Source organism: Cotesia glomerata, linkage group LG1 (assembly GCF_020080835.1).
Source record: "Cotesia glomerata isolate CgM1 linkage group LG1, MPM_Cglom_v2.3, whole genome shotgun sequence".
Lineage (NCBI taxonomy): Eukaryota > Metazoa > Arthropoda > Insecta > Hymenoptera > Braconidae > Cotesia > Cotesia glomerata.
This window is the reverse complement of record NC_058158.1, coordinates 22,652,798-22,680,430: the sequence shown is the minus strand read 5'-3', so window position 1 is coordinate 22,680,430 and position 27,633 is coordinate 22,652,798. Positions and strand designations below refer to the sequence as shown.

At 37.7% G+C, this 27,633-nt stretch overlaps 3 protein-coding genes across 6 annotated transcripts in view; 1 reads left to right on the top strand and 2 right to left on the bottom strand.

Annotated features, from left to right (window-relative positions):
* Positions 1 to 27,633, bottom strand: part of LOC123270773 (protein hairless-like) — a 61,876-nt gene that overhangs the window by 637 nt on the left and 33,606 nt on the right. The window lies entirely within an intron of this gene.
* LOC123270732 (probable G-protein coupled receptor Mth-like 5) lies at positions 53 to 2,136 on the top strand. The gene is made up of 2 exons (XM_044736886.1): positions 53 to 1,140; positions 1,222 to 2,136. Exons 1-2 carry the CDS (start codon positions 357 to 359, stop codon positions 1,875 to 1,877), a joined length of 1,440 nt encoding a protein of 479 aa, XP_044592821.1. The 5' UTR covers positions 53 to 356; the 3' UTR covers positions 1,878 to 2,136.
* The window catches only part of LOC123270745 (adipocyte plasma membrane-associated protein-like), a 51,931-nt gene continuing 26,442 nt past the window's right edge, over positions 2,145 to 27,633 (bottom strand). For all 4 annotated transcript variants that reach the window (XM_044736891.1, XM_044736908.1, XM_044736900.1 and 1 more), the window contains 4 exons: positions 18,189 to 18,371; positions 17,903 to 18,102; positions 3,635 to 3,920; positions 2,145 to 3,566 (listed from right to left, as the gene is read on the bottom strand). In XM_044736891.1, coding sequence (XP_044592826.1) covers positions 2,855 to 3,566; positions 3,635 to 3,920; positions 17,903 to 18,102; positions 18,189 to 18,298 — 1,308 coding nt within the window. In that variant the 5' untranslated portion in view covers positions 18,299 to 18,371 and the 3' untranslated portion in view covers positions 2,145 to 2,854. The remainder of the gene's footprint in view (positions 3,567 to 3,634; positions 3,921 to 17,902; positions 18,103 to 18,188; positions 18,372 to 27,633) is intronic.

Here is a 27,633-nt window from a genome sequence, read left to right as displayed (position 1 = left end):
GAAAATTTTATAAAAATAAATTAAGTTGTAAGAATGACGGCACTGATTATAATAATAACAAACCATAAAACCATGTGATCAATTATGGCTGCATATACATGTTTTAACTCTAATCACTGTCTAATTTTTATTCAACTTATTAATAATTTTTATTAAAAATGTAAAACAGAATTATTTTGTTATAAAAATGAAGTGACTCATGTCATCGCATCAGGAAACAACGAATGAGAAAATTATTATTAATTATACATTATAAGTTAAAATAATTATTAGGGATGAGTAAAAACATGAATATTTAATTAGAGTTTTAATATGAAAATTTAATTTATTATTTAAGTTTTAATTACAATTAAATAATGTATTTTTTATTACTCATTTATTTTTTTGAGTGTTTATATAATTTTGTAAACGGTAGTTCTACTATCAAGCCACAAAATATTAACGAATTAATAAAAATTGGAAAATGTTGTGACTTGAATGAAATTATTCTTGATGATAAGTGTGCATTATTAACCGAGACAAATGAAACAACGATCTGGAAACCTGATTTTATAGATGATAATTTTCCTGTTCGTAAAAAGCAATATCTGAATTTTCAATTTAAAATTGGGTTACCAAATTGTCGTAATACTGAACATCAATGGCATGTTTACTATAATCCGTACAATCAAAGTCAAGATCTCCTTGCAATTTTACCATCTGGGAGCCTAAGGCATATATTGCATGATCGCTGGAATAATACTCAAAATCAAAAAAATGAGCTTCATAATTATGAAATTGATGATGATAGTATAACAGTAGAGTCTCTTTACTTTGATTACTCATTTGGACATTATTGTGCAGACAAAGCAGTTCTTAGTAAAAATTCTCTTATTGCAACTTATGCGATGATATGTGTTCCTGCAGTTGCTTGGACCGACTCAAAATATCTCATTCAACGAATAGTGGATCCAATAACCCGAGCATTTGCAATTAGTTGTTATTTACTTGTAGCTATTGTATATTTTGTATTGCCACAGCTACGCGATCTTGTTGGAAATATAATTACAAGTATGACCATGTGCCTTGTAGTATATCAAACTGCATCTACCGTTAAAATAATAACAGCAAACGCCAGTCACGTAAGCTTCTTTATTGCCGGTGCGTTTCATAATTGTCATTAACTTTTTTTTTTTTTTTTTTTTTTAAATATACTTAATTATATATGTTTTTCTTTCATAGATTCAGTGGCCTATGTATCTCTACTAGCAACATTTTTTTGGCTTAATTCATTTGGCTACTTTGTTTGGAGCACATTTAGGTCACGTAATATCTTTTTACGTGTTTCTGATGGCCAGAAATATTGCTATTATTCTTCTTATGTTTGGGGTTCTACTGCAACAATATTTGGAACTGCAATATTTGCGCACTTTACACTGGAGACCAATAAAGTAATTGTCGGTGATGGAATCAATTATGCTCAGGAAAGTGTTGGATGGTTAGCAATGTCTGTAATTTTTGCTTCTATAGCATTGACGATAATTGTCAATATTTGTTTTATTGTAATGACTATCAATACAATTAAACAAACTCGTACATACGGGAGGATTCACCACAAAATAAAATATAGTTTTCGAATGTTCACGCTATTATTTGGAATCTTAAGTTTAGGATGGCTATCTTTTATAATTTCGCATTTAAAATATGATTCTTTGATTTACTGTCATATTATAGTGAATATTCTTCAAGCACTTTTCGTAGTCTATGTATGTATATTCGAACAAAAAAGGGTATTGTTTCTTTTAAGTAAAACATGCAATTGTTGCAATAGTGTACAAAATACTACTGACGATATTGATTGGGGAGAAGAAATGACAGCTATCAATGCAGGATACTAATTACTTATATTAACTTTAATTCTATTATATAATGTTAGATAGAAACATGAACTCTTAATGTTTAAAACTTTATTTTTTTACTTTTCATACAAACGCTTAATGTATCATTTTATCACGGATGAGTAATTATTAAATATAAAAATACTTTGATTAGTTTAAATATGAGATAATAAGACAAAAAAGTGACCTTATTTAGTCGAGACTTAGTTATTTTTATCTATAGATTTTTACGTATTGAATTAACAAAAATAATGTTTAGGACGAGTATAATATTTATAAAAGTTATATATTTGTAATATTTTCATTTTATACATTGTGTAAATTATTAATAAATAAATGAAAGAATTTATACTCTGACAAATTATTACATACTGCCATCCAAGCTTTAATATCTTGTTTTCCAGATTCAGAAAATTGATCAATAGACTTGAAGAACGCTCTATTATTTCTGAAAATTTTTCATCATTTGCAATTTTTTTAAATATGTAATACTTTTTAGAATGACAAAAATTAAGCAGAATTTGAAATTTGTTGACTCTATTTAATTTGTTTCCTCAAACAGAGATACATTGTATACAATCATATTACAGTTATTGCATTGGATTATTAGTCATTAATGTAGAGAATATAAATTCATGGAGATTCATGAAATTCTACAGAACTAATTTCTTTAAAAAAAATGTTAAGTTAACGGTTCTCTATAGAACACTAGTATATCACAAGTATTCTAAAAAACGCTAAAAAATATTATAAAACGTTAATTAAGTTCTGTGGATTTGTATCAAAATCTGTATAACTTTTATCTTCTATAACTACGTAATAATTAAAAAAAAATGTAAAAAAATCAAGTAAAATTTATTAAGAAAAATTTGGTTTCAATGTCTAATTTTATCTATTCAATTCCATACTATTTGAACCCTATGAACTGATTTAACTTAAATTCAAGTTTTCAATGTTAAATATTTCTGTTGTTAATTTTACGTAGTTTGATCGTTAATAGATTTATTTTTTTTCGTATTATTATCAAGCAATTTTTTTTCATCAAATTTGATATTTTGTTTTTCAAGTGTTGGTAATATTTGATTCATAGAAATTCTGCCAAGATAGTCGTTAAATGGACTACCAAGCCACAGATAATCATTCAAGATAAAAGCAGAACTGATGTCCGAAATGTCACCACTCCTCGATTCTAGTATGTCGAGAATTTTCCCATGTTCATTAATTCTGAGAATAATAGCAGAGCGTGGCATTAAAAATGAAAAACTTCGAAAGTGTCCAATCCAAAGATAAATTTTTTTGAAACAATCATCAGAATAAATTTTGTAAAAAAATTTAAACGGAAGTTCCAGTAATGTTAAAAGACGAACAAATAATTTGCGAATATAAGGATGAGGAGATAAAGACTGTAGAAGCTGAGGATTTTCTTCATCTGCAATAACAATTAGACTAACGAAAAAATTACCATGGTTATCTGAATGAATATTATCAGGAAATCCTGGTAAGCCTTCAATAATAATTTCACTTTTCCCAGCTTTTAGCCCTTTTAAATGATATTTAATTATTCGAGACGTAAGTGTTTCAGCGACAAATATAAAGCTTTCGTCATCACTAAGTTTTATGCCATTTGCAAACCCAAGATTTTCTAATAAAACTGTATTTTTTTTAGTTTTTGCGCTGAAGTGTATCAATCTAAATACAATAAAAAAAAAAAAAAAAATTACTAGTGTTATAAATTTTTAATATGAGTGAGTACCTACCGCCCACTTGGATTACTCAACATCGAAAATATTCCGTCGTAAAGTTTATAATCTGAACTTGAATCAGTCCAATAAAGATCGCCATTCTTAGCAACATCTATACTGTTAGGTATCATAGGTACTTTTTCGTCAATAGGTATTGTGATTTCTACAATTTTTTCATAGCTCTTCGTAGTAATATTAACTTTAAAAATACCATAATATGTGTCGACAACATAAAGATTTCCATTTTCATCAAATTTTAGCCCTAGAGGTCTACCACAAATGTCTTCTTCCCATGAGTGATCTAAAAATTAATTTTACACTGATCAATTTCATCTTTATTTTTGGTAAAATTTAGTCGAAATACAGTCGAATTGGTAGACGAAAAGACGAAAAATTAGTGTGTTATTTGGTTAATGTGTTTGAAGGATCAAGATAACCGGAAATCCGTAGTAACGTTATCGCTAGAGGATCATATGTGTTAATCTATACTAATATTATAAAGAGGAAAGATTTGATTGTTTGTTTGTTTGTTTGTTTGCATTGAATAGGCTCCGAAGCTACTGAACCGATTTGAAAAATTCTTTCACTGTTGGAAAGCTACACTATCCCTGGGTGACATAGGCTATGTTATATTTTCAAATTTTTGTTAAATACCCGTGCGAAGCCGGGTTGAACTGCTAGTCGTGAATATAATATATTTTTTCTCCAAAAAGCATTCTAGGCCACAACCGTAACTAAACTAGATTTTTATAGTCTTTTAATTTTAAGTTTATCTTTCCTTCATATCAGTCTATTTTTAATTCAAAATGCTAAATATTTTCAAGAATAAAAAAATCTATGGCTTATTTCTTTGTTTTTGCGATTAATTATATCCCTTAATATCCAGTGCTTATACGCTCTAATATTTTACCCGCTGTATCCAGCATGCAGAGTGGTAGGTAGGATGATGGCTCGTCCGGTGGCTTCTTCCCTTTAGGGAGAAGTACAAGTCTTTGCTGTTTCCATCTTCTAGGAAAAATCCCTTCTTTGAGGCACGAATCGTAGGTATCTAAGAATAGATTTGGCGCTGCTTTAATAGCTGCTTTTAATGCAATATTCGGGATTCCATCCAATCCCGGCGCCTTATTATTCCCTACTCGGTTACACGCCTCCATCAGTTCCTCTTCTGTGACAGGTGGAATGTCTTCTCAATTTACTGGCAATGAAGAATAGCCGAACTTACTTTATCGAGGAAACAGCGTAGAAACTATTCTTTCCAAGAGCTGTGGACACGTAGGTGATGGCATTGGCTGGCGCTTCAGGTGGGTCATGACCACCCTATACGGTCTGCCCCATGGGTCCTTTTCTACCTCATCGACGAGTTCCTTCCAACAGCGTCTTTTGCTATCTTTGATGGCCTTGTTCAGTTCTCGACGGGCCTTTTTGTATTCTGCGACCAGCTCCGCAGAGTTAGGTCGTCGGTGGCCACGCTGTGATAATCTTCTCTTTTTGTGACAAGCTGTGCGAAGGGCGTTAATCTGATCATTTCACCAGTGCACAGATGGTCTTTTATTGATGCCACGCTTACGGGGCATGCAGGTGTCGCACGCCTGGGCAATTCTCGTCATTAAGTCCTTCGTCTTCTCTACAGCATTTCCTGTGATGGTGATCGAGTCACTGTCTAAGGCTACTACAAAAGCTTCCGAGTCAAAGTCTTTCACTTTCCATCCAGCTGCATTAGTTTGCCTAGTTGCTCTTTGAGGGTTCCGGCCAGCCGATATTTCCCAAAGTATTGCACTGTGGTCGCTGGCGGTGTAGGTGTTTAAGACTTCCCAAGAATAGTTTCCTTTCAATAAGCTGCTGCTGACGAATGTGAGGTCTATTATCGAACTAGCCTCTCCCTTGGTATATGTTGGTGTCTCACCGATGTTGAGAAGGACCACGTCCAGTGAGGCCATTGCTTCACGTAGTGCCTTGCCTCGCGCATTAGTCTGCTTGCTGCCCCAGTCTACCGCCCAGGAATTGAAATCCCCTGCTATAGCTACTGGGTAGTATTGCTTTGCGTCTTCGGTCAGTCGATCCAGGAAGTCAGTAAAGTCGGCAATGGAAAGGCTAGGTGGTGCATAGCAACTATAAAAACGGATGTCGTTAATAGACGCTGCTACAAAGCCGATGCTATCATTGCTCACTATGCTCTGGAAGGGAAGTTTGCCACAGGACCAGATGACAGCCTTGGTGGTGCTGTCAGTTTCCCAAGGTTGGTTATTCAGGTGTCTGTATGGCTCTGCTATTATTACTAAATCAAGCTCTAATTCACGCACGGTCTGCATGAGCAGGTCATGCGTGGCCTCACAGTGATTGAGGTTAAGCTGTAATATCCTCATGTTTGCTTGCTTGTCATTCTCTGGAGTGCCTTTTTGTATACCGGGCACCTGTATGTGCCGGCGTGATGGGCAGCGTTCTCTGCGCTCTTATTTTCCGCGCATAATACACACTTCGCTGGGTTTTTACAGTCCGCAATCTTGTGTCCTTCTTGGCCGCATTTGATGCATAGCTTGGATCGATCTGTCTTGCTTCTGCACTGGGATCCGTGGTGCCCGAAATGCCAGCATTTGTAACATTGGGTAGGTTTCCTCGTGGCTCTAATTCGGCAGTTGACCCAGCCAATTCGGATTTTACCGCTTCCTTCTAATATCTTCTGAGCTGCTGCAGCCGGTAGTACCACGACAGCGGTTTGGGTACCTCTGTAGGCTTTGCGGGTCTTGACTGTCTCTGGTGTTATTTCGCAGAGTTCCTTGGTTACCGTATGCAGGGTAGCCTGAATATCCTCCTTTGTTGTGGTGTCATCTAGGTCTCGGATCTCGATGTCTTATTGTGGCCCTTTGCAGATCACTTTGGCCTCCTCCTTAAGAATGTTTGTGATGGTCTGTTGCAGGCCTTGTCCACGCTCTTCCGCGAAATCGTAATCAGCAAGTCCCCGCTTCTGGTCTTGTTGATCTTGTCCACCGTTGTGCGAACCTGCTCATCAGGGACGTCCTTCTTTATGCGACGCAGAATCTCGGCGTACTTTGCTTTCTCGGCCGGGTGGATGATCAGTGCGTCGGGTCTGATCCATTTGAGCGGTTTTTTACGCTTAGGCTCCGGCCTGGGCATCTTTGAAGGCTCTTTGGGGAGCTGTTCTTTGGCTAGCCTCCATTTCTCTTTCCTTGTGTGGACATCTTTCCAATCAGTCGCGTCTTTTTTTTCGGCGTTCTGCTTCATCACGTTTTTCGGAGGACTTGGTTTCAAGTCCTTTCTCTTCGTCAATCGCCCATCTATTCGATCTGAGGAGTTTCGGTCCTTCCTCTTGTTAGACTTGTTGGAAGTATGACCTTCGTCTTTAGCATCAGATTCACCGTCACCATCGCCTCCGGTGTCCATTGATTCTTCGATCTCCACAGTAAGTTGACTGCTCTTCTCCGGCGTAAGACGAGGAGTGAGTCGTCGAGGTGACTGCCATTCTTCGTCCAGTTTTTTAAACCTTCGAAGGGCGTTAACTACCCCGGTTAACTTGGCCTTTACCTCTTTATGGATATTGACCTTTAATTGGACAAACTCATGCAGTTCGCTGGTCAGCTTTTCGAGGCGTTCCAGCGCTTGCGTCCGCTTCATCTCAGCGCTTGCTGTAATCGCTGCTTTTTGGGCGTGAGACCCACTAATACTCCTGTCCTTTTCTTGTTTTTTCGTTTCTTCCATGATTTTGAGTGATACTCCAAAGCAAAAGGTCGTCTCCGAACGCGATGCCTCCGGAAGTGGAGGGGTGATCACTCTTACAGCTACCTCCATTGCTATAAGAGCTTTCGGTCATTGAAGCGGGAAATCTCAACCGCTTCGACCCTGCACCTGCTTCCTTCATCGGCTTCCTCTTGCTCCCGTGGGTGCGGCACGTAGATGCCGGGAGTTACCACGTACACCGCGCTATAAGGATCATTTCGCACATCTCTTTCGAGCAGCGTCACCGTATCCGCTTGCGTACGTGACCCTAGGTCAGATGGTGTGACCAACCCTTCCTGCCGAAAGGGGAGTTTTCGTTTTTTACCGCGAGAGCTATTTTATTTCGCTCTTACCCTCTGCTCCGATGAACAGCGAGCTTCCTCCGATCCACAAGGATACACGGAGGGTGGCTGTTACTCTTCAGCTCCGATGCCTGATTTGGTCCGCGAGGGCTATTTTATTTCGCCCCAATCCGCCGATCTTACGACCGGTTAGGACCCCCCCTATCCGCCACCTGGGGACGCGCCATATTAAAGCAAATTTTTAAAGGAGTTGGGAAAGAGCGGATAGGGGAAAGGGGGGGGACCTACTCAGTGGGAATTTTTCCGTAATTGAAAAAATAATCAGACAGCCCAGACTGGGAATCGAACCCAGATCTCTCGGTTACGCGCCAAGGGCTCTACCTGTTAAGCTATCCGAGACAAGTACTGACTACTTTATTCAGTCACGTATATAAGTTTGGCTTCTTCCGACGGGAATATATATGAATATATATGTATGAATATATATGTATGAATATATATATATATATATATATGTGTGTGTGTGTGTGTGTGTGTGTGTGTGTGTGTGTGTGTGTGTGTGTGCGTGTGTGTGTGTGCGTGTGTGCGTGCGTGTGTGTGTGTGTGTGTGTGTTTTTTCCCTTTTAGGGGGGGGAATCCTTTTTACGGATTCTAGGCATAGTTGTTTGGCCTGGATATGTGGCGACTCGACGCAGCGTCATACTAAAAACTCGACGCTAACGCCCCTACCCACTAAACCCTAAACCCCTTTCTCTTCTATCCTCTGATCCCCCATGGTACCGCCGTAAGGCATTTCTTCGCGGGGGGAGGAATTAGCTGCCGCTCTTCCTTCTGGTGGCTAAGATGTATTTCTTCCTTCTAGATTCTGTCTTTTGCTCTTTTTCTCTCGATGGAACGCAGCTCTGTAAGCACTTCTGTGGCAAAAGTGTTCGTTGCATTCCAGGCAGCTTCTGAAGACAGCATTGCTTCTACGACTGACTCTGGTTGACTTCTCCTCTTCAAGATCCTCTCCAGCTCCTCACGTTGTGGATTAAAACGCGAGCACTCGGAAAAAACGTGCTCCGCATCTTCAGTGACTCCAGGGCAGGACGGGCACTCCGGAGAATCGTCATGCCTAAAGCGGTGAAGATAAGCCCGAAAACAGCCATGTCCTGACAACATCTGCGTTAGGTAGTAGTTGACCTCTCCGTGTTTCCGGTTCAGCCAAATGTCGATCTTTGGTATGAGACGATGCGTCCATCTACCCTTCTCTGCGGCATCCCACTGAGATTGCCATCGTGCGATGCTGTGCTGTCTTTGTTCCGTTCTGAGTTCTTCTGCGCTCAGTGTTGTTGACCTCTTTCGTTGGTAAAGGTTCCTTCTTTCTTCAGCTAGGACTCTGAGAGGTAGAGTTCCAGAAATTACGCACACTGCTTCCTCAGATATTGTGCGGAAGGCGCAAGCTACTCTTAGGGCACTCAGGCGATATACTGGTCCAGCCTTTCTCCATGCTTCTTGTAATTCTAGCGCATCGGCCCAAATGGATATTCCGTACGTAAGCACTGATGTGACTACAGTTGCCAACAATAGTCTCCTGCTCTGCTTTGGGCCTCCGACGTTAGGCATCAATCGTGCGAGGCTTGCCCTTACTACTGACGCTTTGGCACTGACGTGTTCCACTTGCTGTTTAAAGTTGAGACGGGCATCAAGCATCACTCCCAAATATCGGATATAAGGTTGTGATGTGATTTCTTGTTCGCCGACTCTAAGATTGATGGTCTCTAACACTTTCCTGCTGGTAATAAGCACTGCCTCAGTCTTATGTTTCGCCAGTTGAAGATTCATTGTGTCCATCCACTGGTTTACTTGCTGGAATGCTAGATCAAACATGTGGTGAATCTCGTCCAGGTGTTTAGCGACAATCACTACGGCCACGTCGTCCGCATACGCTACAAGTTTAATATTTCTTGGGATCTTTAGCCTTAGAAGCCCGTCATACATGATATTCCACAGCAGTGGGCCAAGAACAGAGCCCTGCGGAACACCTCCGGTGATTTCGTACTCTTTCGGACCGTCCTTTGTGTCATATCTGAGGACTCTATCCGTGAAGTAGCTAGCTACTATTTTACTTAGGTATCCTGGCACGTTCTTCTCTTGAAGAGCTTGCATAATGCAGTCCCAGTTAGCAGAGTTGAAGGCGTTTTTGATGTCTAACGTCGCCACCAGGCAGTACTTCTTCGTACCACCCTTCCATCTGGTTCCTGCAATTGCCTCCTGGGCCGTAGTAACAACCAGATTGATCGCGTCCAGGGTTGATCGTCCTTTTCGGAATCCATACTGGTTGTTTGCCAGGAGTGGATCTGCAACTGCTTCTATTCTTTGATGAATTATGCGTTCGAATATCTTACCGGCTGTATCCAGCATACAAAGTGGACGGTAAGATGACGGCTCTTCTGGTGGCTTTTTCCTTTAGGGAGTAGAACCAGTCGTTGTTGTTTCCATTTCCGAGGAAATGTCCCTTCCTTGAGGCACGTATTGTAAACTTTCAAGAATAACGTTGGTGCTGCCTTTATGGCTGTTTTCAAGGCAATATTAGGGATTCCGTCTAGTCCCGGCGCTTTGTTATTCCCTACGCGGTTACAAGCCTCCATTAGTTCTTCTTCCGTGACAGATGGAATGTCTTCAGGGTTTAGCTGCCTTAACTGGCCGGTGAATACCGGTTGTTGAGGAAACAGCACAGTAACAATCCTCTCTAGGAGCCGCGGACACGTAGGCGACGGCATTGGCTGGTATTTCAGGTGGGCCGTGACCACCTTGTACGGTTTGCCCCATGGGTCCTTTCTCCACTTCTTCGACGAGTTCTTTCCAACCGCGTCTTTTTATTATCCTCGATGGCTTTGTTTAGTTCCCGACGGGCCTTTTATACTCTGCCACCAGTTCTGCAAGGTTAGGTCGACGGAAGCCACGCTGTGATATTCTTCTTTTCCTGAGGCATTCTTTACGAAGAGCGCTGATGTGATCGTTCCACCAGTGCACCGCGGGTCTTCTATTTATGCCTCGTTTTCGTGGCATACTGGCGTCACAAGCTTCGGTCACTCTTTTCATAAGTTCTTTAGTCTGATCTTCTGCGCATCCAGCGGTGATCGGGCCATTATCCAAAGCAGTCGTCAGCGTACCCACGTCGAAAGATTGTACTCTCCACCGAATGTGGTTAGGTAACCTACTAGTTCCTCTAGTATCCTGGTCATTTGATATCTCCCAGAGAATCGCGTTGTGGTCACTGGCAGTGTAGATATCCAGCACCTTCCAGTTGAGGTTACCTCTCGCGAGGCTGCTACTGACGAACGTGAGGTCTACGATGGAACTTGCGTCTCCTTTGGTGTAGGTTGGTGTGTCACCACTGTTGAGTAAGACTACGTCTAATGCAGTAAAAGCCTCAAGTAACGCTTTACCTCGTGCGTTAGTTAGCTTGCTACCCCAGTCTACTGCCCAGGAGTTAAAGTCGCCGGCTATCGCGACTGGATGATGCTGCTTCGCGTCCTCTGTCAGTCGATCCAGAAAGTTAGTGAAGTCAACAATAGAGAGGCTAGGTGGTGCGTAGCAGCTATAGAAGCGAACGCCATCTACTGATACTGCTACAAAGCCGGCATTGCAATTATTAACTACGCTCTGGAATGGGAGCTTGCCACAGGACCAAATGACGGCCCTAGTGGTCGTGTCCGTTTCCCATAATTTGCCTTTAAGGCATTTATATGGCTCAGCTATTAGTACAAGGTCAGGCCCTAGTTCACGCACTGTCTGCAGAAGCAAGTCATGTGCAGCCTCACAATGATTAATGTTTAGCTGTAATATTTTCATGCTCGTTTATTTGTTGTCTTCTGGAGAGCTTCTTGGAAAACTGGGCATTTACTAGAACCAGCCCGGTGGGCAGTATCTGTTGAGCCGGGTTTTTCATCACATAACATACACTTTGCTTCATTAGGGCATTTAGCTACTAGATGGTCAGTTTGTCCGCACTTAAGACAGAGCTTTGATCGATCTATTCCGCTTCTACACTGGGCAGCAACGTGTCCATAGTGCCAGCATTTGAAGCATGCTTGTGGTCTTTTCACAACTCTAACCCGGCAGTTCGACCAGCCGATCTTGATCTTGCCCCTTTCTCCCAGTACTGTCTGCGCTGTTGTTATTGGTAGTGTTACTAGCGCAGTTTGGGTACCTCTGTAGGCTGGTCTGATTTTGATAGCTCCTTCCGGTATCTCAAAGCTATCTCCAGCTACTTCCTGTAACGCCGCCCGGATGTCATCTTTAGTTGTTGTGTCATCGATGTCCCGGATTTCTAATTGCTCCTGTGGGCCCTTACTGATGACTTTGGCCTCCTCTTTCAGGATACTCTGGATCGTCTTTTGCAGAGCTTGTCCTTTGTCAGTGCTCTTTCTAGAGAGCTCGATGAGCATGTCTCCGTCTCTGGTCTTGCGGATCTTATCAACCGTATCGCAGACTTGCTCATTAGGGACTTCCTTCTTTATTCGGCGCAGTATCTCAGCATAGTTCGCCTTTTTCAACAGGCCGAATTATTAATGCGTCCGCTCTGGTGAATTTTAGCGGTTTTTCCGCTTGGGCTCAGCTGGTGACTTCCCAGACAACTGCTTCAGGAGATGCTTTTTCTTCCTTTCTTTCTTCTTTTCGCTCCTAGACTGTACTTTTTCCAATCAAGCGCCTTCGGTTGTTCTCTGGTCTGCACTGCCTCTCCTTGTGGAGGGCTTTTCTTCATATCCTTTTTCTTCACGACTCGATTGATTGTTGGGTCAGGAGAAGGTCGGTCTTTTCTCTTACCTGACTTGCTGCTGGCTTCACTTTTGTCTTCCGCGACTGATTCACCGTCACCTTCAGCTCCGGTGTCCATTGCTTCGTCAGTCACGGCGACAGCCTGACAGGCCTTCTCCGGTGTAGCATGGGATATGCGCTGCAATGATGAGCGCCACTCCTCGTCTAGCTTCTCAAACCTTTGAAGGGCGTTAGTTACACCGGTCATCTTGGATTTTATCTCTTTGTGAATGTTGACCTTTGGTTGGACGAAATCATTCAGCTCACTAATCAGCTTTTCAAGGCGTTTGAGCGCTTGCGAGCGCTTCATTTCAGCGCTTGCGTCAATCGCTGCTTGTTGGGCATGTAGCCCGTTTCCACTCTTGTTTGTTTCCTGTAACGTACTCATACTTTTTTTATTTACCAGCGCATCGTACGGAGTGGAGCGGGTTGCCATAACTAGGAACGGGTGTACCCTCGGAGATAGTACTCCTACCCCAGTTCCCTGAGGCCTAGCCGACACTTAGCCAGTCCCGGAATACACGGACGGACTAGACTCGCTCGGAGCGGTGAAGATTCCGATCTCTAACACTCACTGCGTACTTCCTGATCAAGGCCCGAAGTGGCTGGCTCCTGATCCACTGCTGCAACTTTCACCTCGGCAGAGCAAGCTCACATCAGCCGTGGCCTGCATCGTCGGAAACTACGATACAGGTTCCGGACACTCCCAGTGAGTTACAGCAGGAACCAATCGTCTTGCTAGGTCAGTTAGTGTGACCAACCCATTAAAGGGGAGTTTTGTCCACGGGAGCTTATTTTGTTTGGTTATTTTGCTTGGCTCCTACCCGCTGTACCTCATCAACTAAGAGATTAAGTGTCATCCAAGGACAGCGAGCGTTCTCCCATCCGCTCGGGGAGACGCGCCCGGTAGCAGTATCTCTTCTGCCCCGTGTGTGTGTGTGTGTGTGTGTGTGTGTGTGTGTGTGTGTGTGTGTGTGACTATGTGAATCGCTTATAACTTTTGAACAATTGAACTGATCGGAATCTACCAAACGGCGTTCTAAAGAGTTCCCTCAAACTTAGATTTCCTATGGATTTGAATCGATTCGGACCGATAGATTTTAAGAAATTTAAAAAAAAATCGGAAAAAATTTTTTTTTAAAAGTGGTTTTTTTGGAATAACTTTTAAACGGCTCCATCGATCAACTCCAAAAACTAATCCGCCCTTGAGCTTGAAAAACCACGTCGATCACCGTTAATCCGGTCAAAATCGGTTGATTCGTTCGAGAGATAGTGTGAACGACAGAAAACCGAAAAAAGTGTTTTTTCGGAATTACTCCGAAATTTTTCGTTCTATCAATTTAAACTTGAAGATTCTTCATGAAGCTTAAGAAACTGCCTCGAATGCCACCAACTGCGTGAAAATCAGTTCATTCATTCAAAAGTTATTGCGATTTGAAAATTCAAAAAATAGTGTTTTATCAAACTTCTATCAAATTTTTTATCTCGAAGAGCTCAAAAGCATACAAAAGCTATTTTTTGAGCTCGGAGAGCTCAAAATAACACACACAGTATTTATGAGCTCGAAGAGCTCAAAAACGTCATAAGTGCAATTTCAAGCGTTTAGGTATAGAGTTGGCGGGAAGTTGCAGGGATGGTCTTCAGGGTCAACCGTTTTCCTAATTTTTTATTTATAAATTGTTTTTGATCTTGGAATGTCTACATTGAATCCAGCAGACGGCGCTACGATCGCAGTATTGAATATTCCAAAATATATTTTATTTTAATTTCAGTTCGACCCAATAGTGGGCGCAGAGATCAGATTCAAGAAAACTTTGAGTTATTGTGTTAAAATCAATTACATGCTAATTGAAATATTATGTTGTAATAACATTTTAATAATAATTTTGATCGAATTTATTACAACCTGTAACAGATCATTCAAATAAGTTTAAAATTTTTGAATTTAAGACGTGCGTTGTACAGGACAACGTCTGTCAGGTCCGCTAGTCTAGCTAGTCTTAATCTAAAGAGCTAATCCTCAGCCCTGATAGCCACCTTACCTATAACTTACTGTCAATCTACGTATGTAATTTGAAGTGAACTTGACGGAAAGAGTTGGCAAAGCGAGCGATTACCTATTAGTTACCTATAACTTACTCTGAAAATAGACGCCAAAACTTGCTGTACAAGTATTTTCGTCAAATTGTAGTAAAGTTGAAAGGAAATTTAACTACAAGTTTGATTGTTAACTTGTATTCAAGTTGCGGCCGTAGATTTCTGTCAATTTTCTTACAACTGTTGTTGAGTGAAGAATTACCGCCAACTTGATGTATAAATTAACCGTAACTGCTGGAAGTCAACACTTACTGAGAAAGCGCTGGTTATCAGGGAGAAAGATTTCTTTTTCCATTCCCTGATAACAAAAGTATATTGTTGGAAGTGACTTATAAATGTTATTTCTATCTTAATTAAAAATAATACTCAATCTTAGAGTCCATAAATATGATCATTTTGATATGAACAAATAATACCCATAGATGAAATTGTCTTTCTTATACAGACATAATATATTTTTTTTTTTTTTCAAGGTGAAAAGGTATATATTTTTATATTCAATTTTACCGTCTAACTATACCTCCCAATTGTCAAAGTTTCACCCAGAATTTGAACAAGCTGATGTCACTTGTTCGAGCATTGTTCTTATTATTTTACAACCGCAGAAGTACTAGTCAATTTCAGACGAATGCGACTGTTTTTTCCTGTGGACAGAAATCGATGGTTTTCTGCCCGCTGAATGAAGCTGCAACCCTGTTTTCAATCTTCTCAAAGTATCTTTTGTTTATTTCAAACTGTAGGGATCCCATGGTAAAAATTATTTTTTTTTAAATCGCTCTACTTTATAATTTATGTGAAAATTTGAAAATTTACATTTTTGATTTTCTGCTCACTTCAGACTCATTTATTATTGCTAAGTAAATAAATAAAATCATTTTTGTTAAATTGAAAATTATCTAAGCTTTGATGTCGTGTTTTTCTTGAATTTTTTGAACTTGGAAATTTTTTTTGTATAATTTAACGGCAAAGTTACAAAACATCAGGAAAATAAATTAAAATTATATAAGAAACTGTTTGAATTTTTATCTTAGTTGAAGACATAATAATTCTAATTTTGATCAGAATATAAAAACAAAAACGTTATTGACATTGTCAATTAATGTATTATGTATTTTTAATTTATCTTAAATATTATCTATAAATTCTTTATAAATAATCTTTAATATCACTAAAAGACGTTTTTAACTTCCCGCGAAGAAAATTGAAAATTAGTTTTACCTAGTTTTTCGAAAATCGAGTTTTCATCAGATCTCGCCGTTTTGAGGTCCTAGGAAGCTTCCCTGACTATTCCCGCGATGGTGTCTGTATGTGCGCGCGCGCGCGTGTGTGTGTGTGTGTGTGTGTGTGTGCATACGTGCGTGTGTGGATGTAAGCCTCTCATAACTTTAGAACGACTTGACCGATTTCATCGCGGTTGACACCATTCAAAAGGGCTTGACCAAACTCAGATTTTGAATACAATATTGACCGATTCAGACCAGTAGATTTTGAGAAATCTCAAAAAAAAACTACGAAAAAAAAATTTTTCAAATGTAGTTTTTTTAGAATAACTTTTAATCGGCTTTACCAATCGATCCCAAAAACTAATCAGCTTTTAACATCAAAAAACCACATCGATCGCCACCAAGCCGGTCAAAATCCGTTGATTCGTTCGTGAGTTATCGTTGACGAAAAAAATCGAAAAAAGTGATTTTTTCGAATTACACTGGACTTTCCAGTATGATCAATTTGTGTTTAAAAGTTTATCATAGAATTTAATAAACTGCGTCGAAAGCTGCCAACCGCGTGAAAATCGATTTATTCATTCAAAAATAATTGCAGTTTGAAAATTTAAATAATAATGATTTATAAAACGTCCATCAGACTTTTGAGCTCGAAGAGCTTAAAAGCTGAGAACAGCCAACTCTTTGAGCTTGGAGAGTTCAAAATAACGCATTAATTATATTTTTGAGCTCGAATTAGCGGGAAGTTGCAGGGATGGCCTTTAGGGTCAACCGTTTTCCTAATTTTTTTTAACTGTATCTTATGCTTGTTAAAATATTGCTCCCGTGATATTATATAAACGTATGGGCCTTGTATATTCTTTTTTATAAAAATTTAATGTTATATATTAACATATGTTAAAAACCTTACAAAAAAATTTATAAATTAAATTATTTGAATTTTTTTTTTCACTACTAGATTTAAAATTGTCCATATTTCCATGAATAACACTCATTTTATCGAATAAATTGATTTTTATTTACTAAAAAATAGGCTTTATAGTAGTTGCTCCGCGACAGTCCAAACAAAAAAAATTTGGCTTCCTATCTATGTTATACGTATCAACGAAGCTCAGGGTGTAGATTAAGTTTTTTTAAGTTACTGTACTCTTCAACTACTATATTTTCTATACATATACACACAACTACGGTTTCAGTGACTAGTGGCTGTTTTTCGTCCCCCTTCTCCTAAAAGTAATCCTCTAACAGTGAAATTTATTTTAATTAAACACGAAAGTTACGAGGTAAATAATTTTCTTTTTTTTTTTTTTTAATTGTTCGAAATATCTTATTCTTCAATCTACTAGTTTTTCAATAGAATGGTGAAATTCCTTCGATGAAAAAAATAAATAAAATTGTCATTTTCCCACGCTTCTTCTATGTTACATGTACAAAAAATGTAATTTTCAATTGTAATTATCTCAAGTTAGATGAGGTAAATCGTCTTCAAATTTTAACAATATATGTATTATGCGTTTAATGACTTACATTCAAAGTTTCGAGGATTTCTTAAAATATTGTTTTCATAACCATACTACCTTAATACGTTTTTTGCCATCTGGGCGGAAAGTGGCAACTTTGGTCCCACTGCGCTAAACAAAGTTACCGCTTTCCGCCTTTTTCGGACAAAAAAATATTATACAGCCCTTGGGAAGTAAAAAAGAAAACATCAGATCACATGTTTGTTGACCTCGGCTTCGCCTCGGCCAACAATTACATGTAATCTAAGGCTTTTCTTATTTTCCTTCCCAAGGGGTGTAATATACTATTCAATTTAAAACCTGTTTTACTACTGGGTACCTTATAATTTTATGAAAATTAAGTTAGCCGACTTCTAAAAATTTTTAGAATTTTTTTTATTAAAAAAATTATTACAAAAAAATTTTTTAAAAATATCATTTGTAAAAAACCTTGAAAAATTATAAGTGCAATTTTTTAAGAATATTATTTAGTTCTAGTTAAGTAATTAAAAAAGAATTAAAAAAATTAACAATGTCGGCTAACTTTGATATTATTATAATTTCATTACTTGTATAGAGATTAATATTACTTAATGTGATCAATACAAAACCAGCGGATACACTTACCGCAACCTTTTCCAAATTTCACTAGCTGCTCAAGATTATTGTCGACGAGTCTAGAAACTGTCCCTCCGTACATTGAGATATACAATATTCCATCATAAGCATCAAAACTTTCAGGTCCTACAATTTTTCCTTTAAAGACTTTTTCAGCTTTACTTAAATTTCTAATTGAAGATGAGTGCGGATAATTTGGTAATTTAAAACTATAATATAAAAATCAACATTAATTTTCTGACTATTAAATCAAAGAGATTAATAATCTCTTTTATTATTATTATTATTATTTTACGCATATGATGTAAACTCGATGTTTGGCGGCAGTCCAGGCAAAAATGTTATTGCTATAAGAATTATACAAATCCATAGCAAGTTAATAGTTAGACACTTTAAAGCTCCCATTGTATTAACGTTTTCGTTGATCTGTTTGCTAGTATTAATAATATTCCGTAGAATTTTTTTTTCTATAAATATTCTGGAAAAAAAGCGAAAATTTTTTTTCCATTAATTAGAATTATAATATTACTTCTATAAAATTTTCAACTGATTATATCAAAAAGTGATCTATACATGGTATATTGTCCCCTTTCTGTGTTAACCTCGTAACTCCATTTTTTTCGAAATTGAGATTTTTAGCGAAAATCACTCCTTAGCATTCTTGTAACGTAAAACTAAACATACAATGTTCATAATGATGATATAATTTTTTTCGTCCTAGGCGGACGTATGGGGGTTTTTACGCGCAGACGCCACTCAATTTGTAAATAATACGCGTACGCGTCAGTATCTACTGGGCTGTATAGAACTCTATACAGTCGAGGACAATGTCACGCAAGCGTCACCAATCTCTATACAGCCGAGTAGCTTACGTTTCAACTGTCATTTTAAATTAAAAAACGCACCTTTGACTAACTTCAAGACTTTCATGTGTTTTTATTTAGAGGATTATTGGGTTATGGCGTCGTACGCTATTTATTTATAAATTGAGTATCCCCTGCACGTAAAAACCCGCATACGTCCACCATAGAACGAAAAATTTTTTAAGCACCATGGACAAGCCACGCACAAATACGGTCTCGATGATAATTATTTGCAGCAGGGATATAAAGCCTCAGCCCTATCGGGCCTCAGCCTTATACTATCCCTACTGAAAATATTTATCACCTCGACCGTATTGGCGCGTGGTTCGCCCAAGGTACATAAATAACTATTTTAGAGGCTTTTGATTTTTCTCGTATCTACATGTTCGAATTCAAAAACCTCGTATCTACCGCAAGTATCGTCGAAAACGTTAAGATGGCGTTGTTGTCTTATTATTGAACGTTTGTAAACATGTTCACACTTAAGTTGACTGCATTTTGTTGATTGACATTTATTTTTTATCCATATGAATACATACAAATATTATTTAGCTCTTCGAGCTTAAAAGTCTGATAGAAGTTTGACACAACACTATTTTTAAAATTTTCAAACCGCAATAACTTTTGAATAAATGGACCGATTTTTACGCGGTTGGCAGCATTCAACGTAATTTTCTAAGCCTCATAAAGAATCTTTAAGTTTAATTTGATCGAACTACGAATTTCGGAGTAATTCCAAAAAAACACTTATTTCGGTTTTCTTTCGTCAACGATAATTCACGAACGAATCAACCGATTTTGACCGGACTGGCAGCGATCGACATGGTTTTTTGATGTTAAGAGCTGATTAGTTTTTGGAATTAATCGGTAGAGCCGTTTACAAGTTATTCCAAAAAAACCACATTAAAAAAATTTTTTTTGAAGTGAAATTTCTTTGCGCGCGTTTAGGGTAAAATTTCAAGGTCGCGTCACAATAATAATAATATGAGAGTCACAATAATCATAATATGAGCGTCACATTAAAGGACGCATATATGTACGTAGTCGGAGAGAAAAAGATAAAGATATAAAGGAAAACTATACTTTTACACTATAGAAATGTTATTTTAATGTGCGCATGCGTTGTATTTTAGACTGTAGGTACACTGCTCTTAAATATTATTATTATTATGTATTTTATAACCTCGTGTTTGTTTATACTGTTTTATTCATTCAGATATTTTTATAGTAACTAGTGGTAAATATTTATTGTTCGTTGACAGTTAATAAGAAATCCTTGTTGATCAAGCAGTTGTTCGTAGTAAGTAATACTTTATTTATTTCTTTTTTCATTAATACTTATTATTAGATTTGAAATAAATGTATATCAAGTAAGGTATACATTATTTAACTCATGTAATGTTAATAATATATTTATTTTTTTATATTTAATTGAATAATTAATTATTTTAATAATTACATTTTTCTTTTTATTTTGATCACATGAATATGCGCAAAGTACCATGTATAACCTACATTCTCCATATTGCATTCTATAAAATATTTATACTATCACTGTTGCTTGTCATTAATTAAGTTCATTATCTATTTTTATTGTTATTAAATTTTTTTTTAGTAATTAAAAATTTCAAAAAATAAAATTATAAATTCTTTTTATTTTAGTTTAGTGTTTAAATAAAATTACTATATAACATAACGCATATGTAGTAAATTCGAAAATTTCTAATTTTATTTTATTTTCAGAAAATTTAACTACATACATTGATCAACAATCTATTAGCTGCACTCCGATGTCACCTAGAAAAAAACGTAAAACACCAGCAGAACGTAATCGTGAGTATAGAGCTCGGAAGAAGGCCCGAGAAAATCCTGCAAATCCAGAGCCATCTTGCCCTACGTCGATTGATGTTCAAGTTGAAGTACATCAGGAAAATTCTGTTTCGGATCCACCAAGAAAGTCAAAAACACCAGCAGAACGTAGTCGTGAGTATAGAGCCCGGAAGAAGGCCCTAGAAAATTCTGCAATTTCAGAGCCAACCTGCTCTACGTCGATTGATGTTCAAGTTGAAGTACATCAAGAACATTCTGTTTCGGATCCACCAAGAAAGTCAAAAACACCAGCAGAACGTAGTCGTGAGTATAGAGCCCGGAAGAAGGCCCTAAAAAATTCTGCAATTTCAGAGCCAACCTGCTCTACGTCGATTGATGTTCAAGCTGAAATACATCAAGAAAATTCTCTTTCGGATTTACCAAAAACGTCAAGAACACCAGCCGACCGTAGTCGTCAGTATAGAGCTCGGAAAAAATCTACGATGGTCCTTAAAAACTCAGTACTAAATGCTCCATTTACTGAAACCTTTTCAACAGATAATCCGTGTACTAGGGATCAAGAGGGTGCAATTTTATCTGAAGCAGATTTTATTATTAGAGACATTCCAAATACTACAACGACGCCAAGTATCAACAACGTTACGAGAGGCTTCGGACATATTTGCTCAGTCTGTGATAGGTTGTGGTTTAAAAGAAATCTCAAATCTGCATCTAATCAACATCAACAGATTTTAAATACAATTCTTCCTCTTACATCTATAGAGAAGATTGCTTTATGCACTACGTGCTTTACATCATTGAATAAAGATAAAATTCCAATGATGTCAGTGTATAACGGGTTTAAATATCCACAAATCCCCGATCATTTACCACCACTGGATATTTTATCTGAAAGACTCATTTCACCTCGTCTTCCTTTTATGCAGATTCGACGTTTAAGGCATGTGAATGGTCAGTACGGAATTTTAGGACAAGTTATTAATGTTTCAGTATGCGTTGATACAATGATGAAAAGTCTATCAAGAAACGTTGATGACGATTACTGTATTAATGTTCATATTAAACGAAAAAAAATTCATAGATCCAGTTATTGACACGGTATGATTAACAAGCGTACTATAAAAGCTTGGTTACAATTTTTGTTAAAATTTCCACTTTATACAATGTATGAAATAACATTGGATCAATCATTTTTCGAAAACGACTCAATCCCAACTAACGTTCCTCTAGAAGATATAAGTGAACACATACCCATTGAAGAGAGTTTAACTGCTCAACAACATACACTGTTATGGAATGAGGATCAATACTTACGTATTGCACCAGGAGAACAAAATACTCCACGGAGTTTGTTATTCGATGAACATGCGGAAGAGTTTTCATTCCCATCCATTTACTTGGGTCAATTTCGGAGCTTCAGAGAAGGAGTTAAGACAACACCATTCACAATAGCTTCAAGTGAATTACGAAGATCTGATCGTCGAGCTGTAACACCGTATCATTTTTTATATGTTGCAATGAAAATTATGCGATTAAGAGTTCGTGATTCTCTTACTATTGCGTTTAAACATGTTGGTAAAAATACAGCAGTCACTCGACAACAAATTGAGGACGAACAATATATTAATAACTGTATCGAAACCAACCTTGCTTTTCTACGATCAATTCCAAACTCGACATGGTATTGGTCTAATCGTAAAAAAGACCTTTTTGCTATGATTAGGCAACTTGGTAAACCAACAATTTTTTTGACAATTAGTGCTAATGAAATCGGCTGGACGGACTTAATTCAAAAATTGTACAAATTAAAACATTGTGGAGTCGACATTACGCTAGAAGCTGCCGAAAACTTACATTATCTGGAGAAAACGACTTTAATTAATGGGGATGCTGTAACGCGCGATTCACTTTAACAAGTTAGTGAATGTTTTGGTTGCTATTTTGCAATCAAAAAAATTTAGTCCTTTTGGGAAATATTACGTTGTAGATTACTTCAAGAGGATTGAATTCCAACATCGCGGAAGTCCACACGCTCACATGTTACTATGGTTGAATAACGCTCCGGTGGATGCTCTAAATAATAACAAAATTGATGCTATAGCATTAATTGATTACTTAATTTCAGTCTCATCTGAAGAAGCATCAGGTAACATGAAACTTCAGATCCACAAGCACACATTTACGTGTTTTAAAAAAATTGTTGCCAATAGACCACAGAAGTGCAGGTTCGAGGCTCCTTTTATGCCGTGTCAAAGAACCATTATATTATCACCTATGCAGAAAGAAGAACCGGATTTTCAACATTATTCTAATCATTACAAGAGTATAAGATTAAATCTTGAAAATAAAGACTATCTCGATATGGATGCATTTTATGAAGACAACGATATACATTCAGATGACCACTATCATAATATATTGCGAGCTGGAATCAATAGACCCAGAGTATTTTTAAAACGCCAGCCACATGAGAAATGGCACAATCCATTTAATCCATTTCTTTTCAATATTGTGAAGTCTAACATGGATATTCAATTTATTACGGAAGAGTATTCTTGTGCCGCTTACGTCGCCGAGTAAGAGAAGAGTGACCCATCTTCAACGTCTCATTATCGAAATTATGAATGAACATCCAGAGTTTGATATTGTTGAAGTTACTCGAAAAATCGGAGTCAATATGTTAAATAGTGTAGAGATGACAAGTCAAGAAGCTGCTTGGTATCTTTTACGAGAGCCAATGTCCAAATGTTCCACTGTTGTAACCACTATTCCCACAATGTGGCCTACTGATCGGCAGAGAATCCGAAAAACTCAAAAAGAATTAGACGCAATGGGTGTTGGAGATGATTCAATTGATATTTGGCGTGATGATTGGTTCGACAAATATGAAAAGCGACATCAAGACTTGGAAAATGTCACACTCGCTCAGTTTGTTGCAAAATATACTGTTCAGAGCAACGGAACTTATTTAAAGAGAAATAAACAACGTATTATTCGCTATCGTAACTTTGATATGGCACAAGATTTAAACGAATATAAAAGAGAAATGGTGTCCTTACACTTTCCTTTCCGCAACGAAGATGCAGAAATTCTGTCGGAATTGAAATTCATCCAAATATATGATGAAAACGAGGATTTGATTTTAAATCGTCGACGAGAATTTGAATCAAATCTTGACATTCAAAAGACGATTCAAATTTGTCGCAATTTGTGTCGTAATGATGTTAATCTTGCAAATGATGATGTTGAAGATGCAGCGACCAGATGCGCTGAACCTGATCCATATCAACATTTGTTTCAAAATGCGAATTCAGATATCAATGCTGACATTCGTTTGGCTGTACTGAACAAACTTGGACCCATTGCCAAGAAAAAAGAAAATTTGATGTCAAATGCAGACTTTTGTAAATTGATGAGAATGTCAAACAGCAAACAAATTGAACTGTTACAACATGTAATATCACATCTATTATCTCCAAATAAAAGTCCTCTTCAAATTTTCTTGACTGGCCCAGCTGGTTGTGGCAAAACATTTGTTATCCGGCTTATCATGGATATTTATAATCGTTTTACAAATACTGATGGTTTATGCAATGCATACATTGCATGTGCTTCGACTGGTAAAGCCGCTGTAGCAATTGATGGTACCACGGTGCATACAGCATTCAAGATTACTCTTTCAAAGTTACTTCCCTTAAGCATTGAAGTAGCTCATCAGTATCAAGCACTCTTTAAATTTGTAAAAGTTATAATTATTGATGAAATATAATCAACTATTTTCATCAATTTTAACCAAAATTGGTAACGGTGAACAACTAGAAAGTCATGAATTGGAACTAATACAATCGCGATTCTTTACTGTCGACGAAGCCAACACACAATGTCCCCGTGGAATACGTTTATACAACACAAACCACGCTGTCGAAACTTACAATAAAAAAATTTTAGATGAATCTTCAGAAAAACATATTTCTATAGCTCAAGACATTTATACTGGATGCACATCAACAGAACAACAAGCTTTTGTACGACAGAAATTGTACAAAATGTCAATTATTGACACTGGAGGTTTACCATATGAAACAGTATTTGTACAAGGTATTTTTTATATGATAACAACAAATATTGATGTCTCAGATGGTTTAGCTAATGGCGCTGTCGGAAAATTAGCATGCATTGAACGAGATGATTCAGGAGAGATAACTTTTGCATAGCTTGAGTTTCCCGATTCGCCGAAAACTGGTGAAAAAATTAGAAAAAAAGTTGCTGGTCATGTTGCGGCTAATAATATTAGTAAAACAGCTGTACCAATCGGAAGAAGATCGTCGACAATACCACTAAATAATAACAAAACGATTAATGTTAAAAGGTTACATCTGCCGTTAGTTTGTGCTTGTGCGACGACAATACACAAGTCTCAATGAAGCACATACTCTGAAATTGTCTACGAATACGATAAGAAACATTCTCAATCATTAGTATACGTTGCTTTATCACGAGTTACTAATATCGAAGGATTATTCATTACTACAAGTAGTAATGATTTGACTTTTTATCATGGAAGAAGACCATCAACGACAATGATTCATTTACAAGATGAATTCTGAAGACTTTCAATGAACTGTTTGGAAACAATAGATAAGCAAATTCTCAATTTCATACGCCAAAATAATGGATTAACTGTACACACTCTTAACTGTCAAAGTCTTCGAAGTCATTCTCAGGATCTAACAAATTCTGTTATACAGGCTTCAAACATCGTACTTCTATCTGAAACTTGGTTAAATGACTCTGAAGATATAAGTATACCTAATTTCAACTGTATAGTAAAATTTAAACGACCAAATGTTCGAGCAGGAGGAGTAGGAATTTACTCTAACGAAAATAATAATACGTGTAATATTGTCACGCCAAATATTCATATGACAGCAATGCAATCATCATCACAGAAATTGGGAGCAACAGTAACTGGTGATATTTATATTGCTGAATGTCAATCTCTTGATGGAAAAAAAATTATCTTCGCTGCAGTGTATATATCTGTCAATCAAAAGCTTAACAATATTATTTCTTTTCTTCATCAACAATTACTTGCATATAGCCATGGAGGTGCTGCTCTTACTAATACAAATTATGATAAAATACCTCTTCTTTTAGGTGGTGATTTTAACGTAAACTTTGCATCTGACGATTCGACACCATTAATTAACTTTTTATATGAAAAATTTAGTCTGCAATTAAATAATAATCCTAACATGTCGACAACTAAATACGGAAGCACAATAGATGCCATTTTTACACGTTATTTAGAAAATATTGAAACAAGAACTTATGTTTCATATTTTAGTTACCATAAGGCTTTAGTGACAACCATACCATTACAAATACCATCAGATAATGTTGTATGTATTGAAGAAATAAATTGAAAGAATATGTGATATAACTAGTGTAAATTTTTCTCATTTAATCCTTTCAATACTATAAATGCATAAATCCTTTATGTTCCTGTCTTTGAAATCTATTAACTATTAATTAATAAATTTTAAATTGAGTTTGCCAAAGAAGTTTCACTTCTAACATGTGTACTCTGTACACACGCTCTTTTTTTTTCATAGTTTTTTTGATATTTCTCAAAATCTACCGGTCCGAATCGGTCCAAATTGTATTCTAAATCTAAGTCCAGTCAAGCCCTTTCAAATGGCATCAATTGCGATGAAATAGGTCAAGCCGTTCAAAAGTTATGAGAGGTTTACATACATCCCCATTCACATCCACACACACACACACACACACACACACACACACACACACACACACACACACACACACACACACACACACGCCAAGGTTAATCCGACAGAGACTGGAGTAGACATAAAGTCTATCAAACAAACGAAGCGAGGGGGCGTTCTTCTAGAAATAGGTCGCAAGACTGAAGACACTACCGCTTTCACGGCTGCGATAAAAACAGCAATTGCTAACATCGGTACAGTCAGAACGCTTACACCAAAAGCAACGATCGAGATCCTGGACTTGGATGCTATCACTACTGAGAACGACGTCCGCGAAGCACTCAAACGTGACTTCACCGACAGCCTGGAGATCAAACGGGTAAATTTGACAAAGCCTACTCGACGGGGCAACCGGGCAGCCTTCTGCGAGATAGACGAGGCTAGCGCGTTCAAAATCCTTGACAAGGCTCGTATAATGATCGGATGGGTCAACTGCCGCATTCGACCAGTTGTAAAAGTAACACGCTGCATCAGATGTCTCGGATACGGGCACGCGACGAACTCCTGCAAGGGGCCGGACAGAAGCAAGTTGTAACGGGTTGGTACCGTCCCTTGGTCACCCCTTTATTTAAATTTAATAATTAAGGGCGCCACTGGAATTTTTATCACGGTTTCCAGAACCGGTCCAAGCAAGAGAGATATCACAGGGTCGAGAGAAATCATAAAAATTTGACATAAATAATAACAAGTAGATTTGACATTGATCATGAATTTATTTTCTTAATTTTACATAATTAAATTCTATTTTAATTCTCACACGCACTCACATACCCGAAAAATTTTCTTAATCCTAACAGTACCCTCTGAAGGAGCGTCTATACTGTAGTTTCTATCATAGTTTCTTATTCCTACGATACCCTCATAAGGAGCGTCTATATCATAGTTTCTATCATAGTTGCTTATTCCTGACGGTACCCTCATATGGAGCGTCTATACCGCAGTTTCTACCTAAATCGCGCTGTCCACAGGACCCTCACGCTCTAAGACTCTAGATTTGACCTTGGGTGGTCGCCCGGACCCCTGCCCAAGGTTCAAACCGTCCTTAGCCCTTTCGCTGTCGCCCGGACCCTCACTACGGGACTAAGGAACCTGAAGTCGACTAGGACAGAGGAGGATACCATGACACTAGTCGACAACCTGCTAATACTAACCTCCTCGACAGCCCGTGAACGAGGAGTATATAATGTAAATTTAATTTTTCACACACACACACACACACACAATATAATAATTTCATCCAAACACGATCTTGACT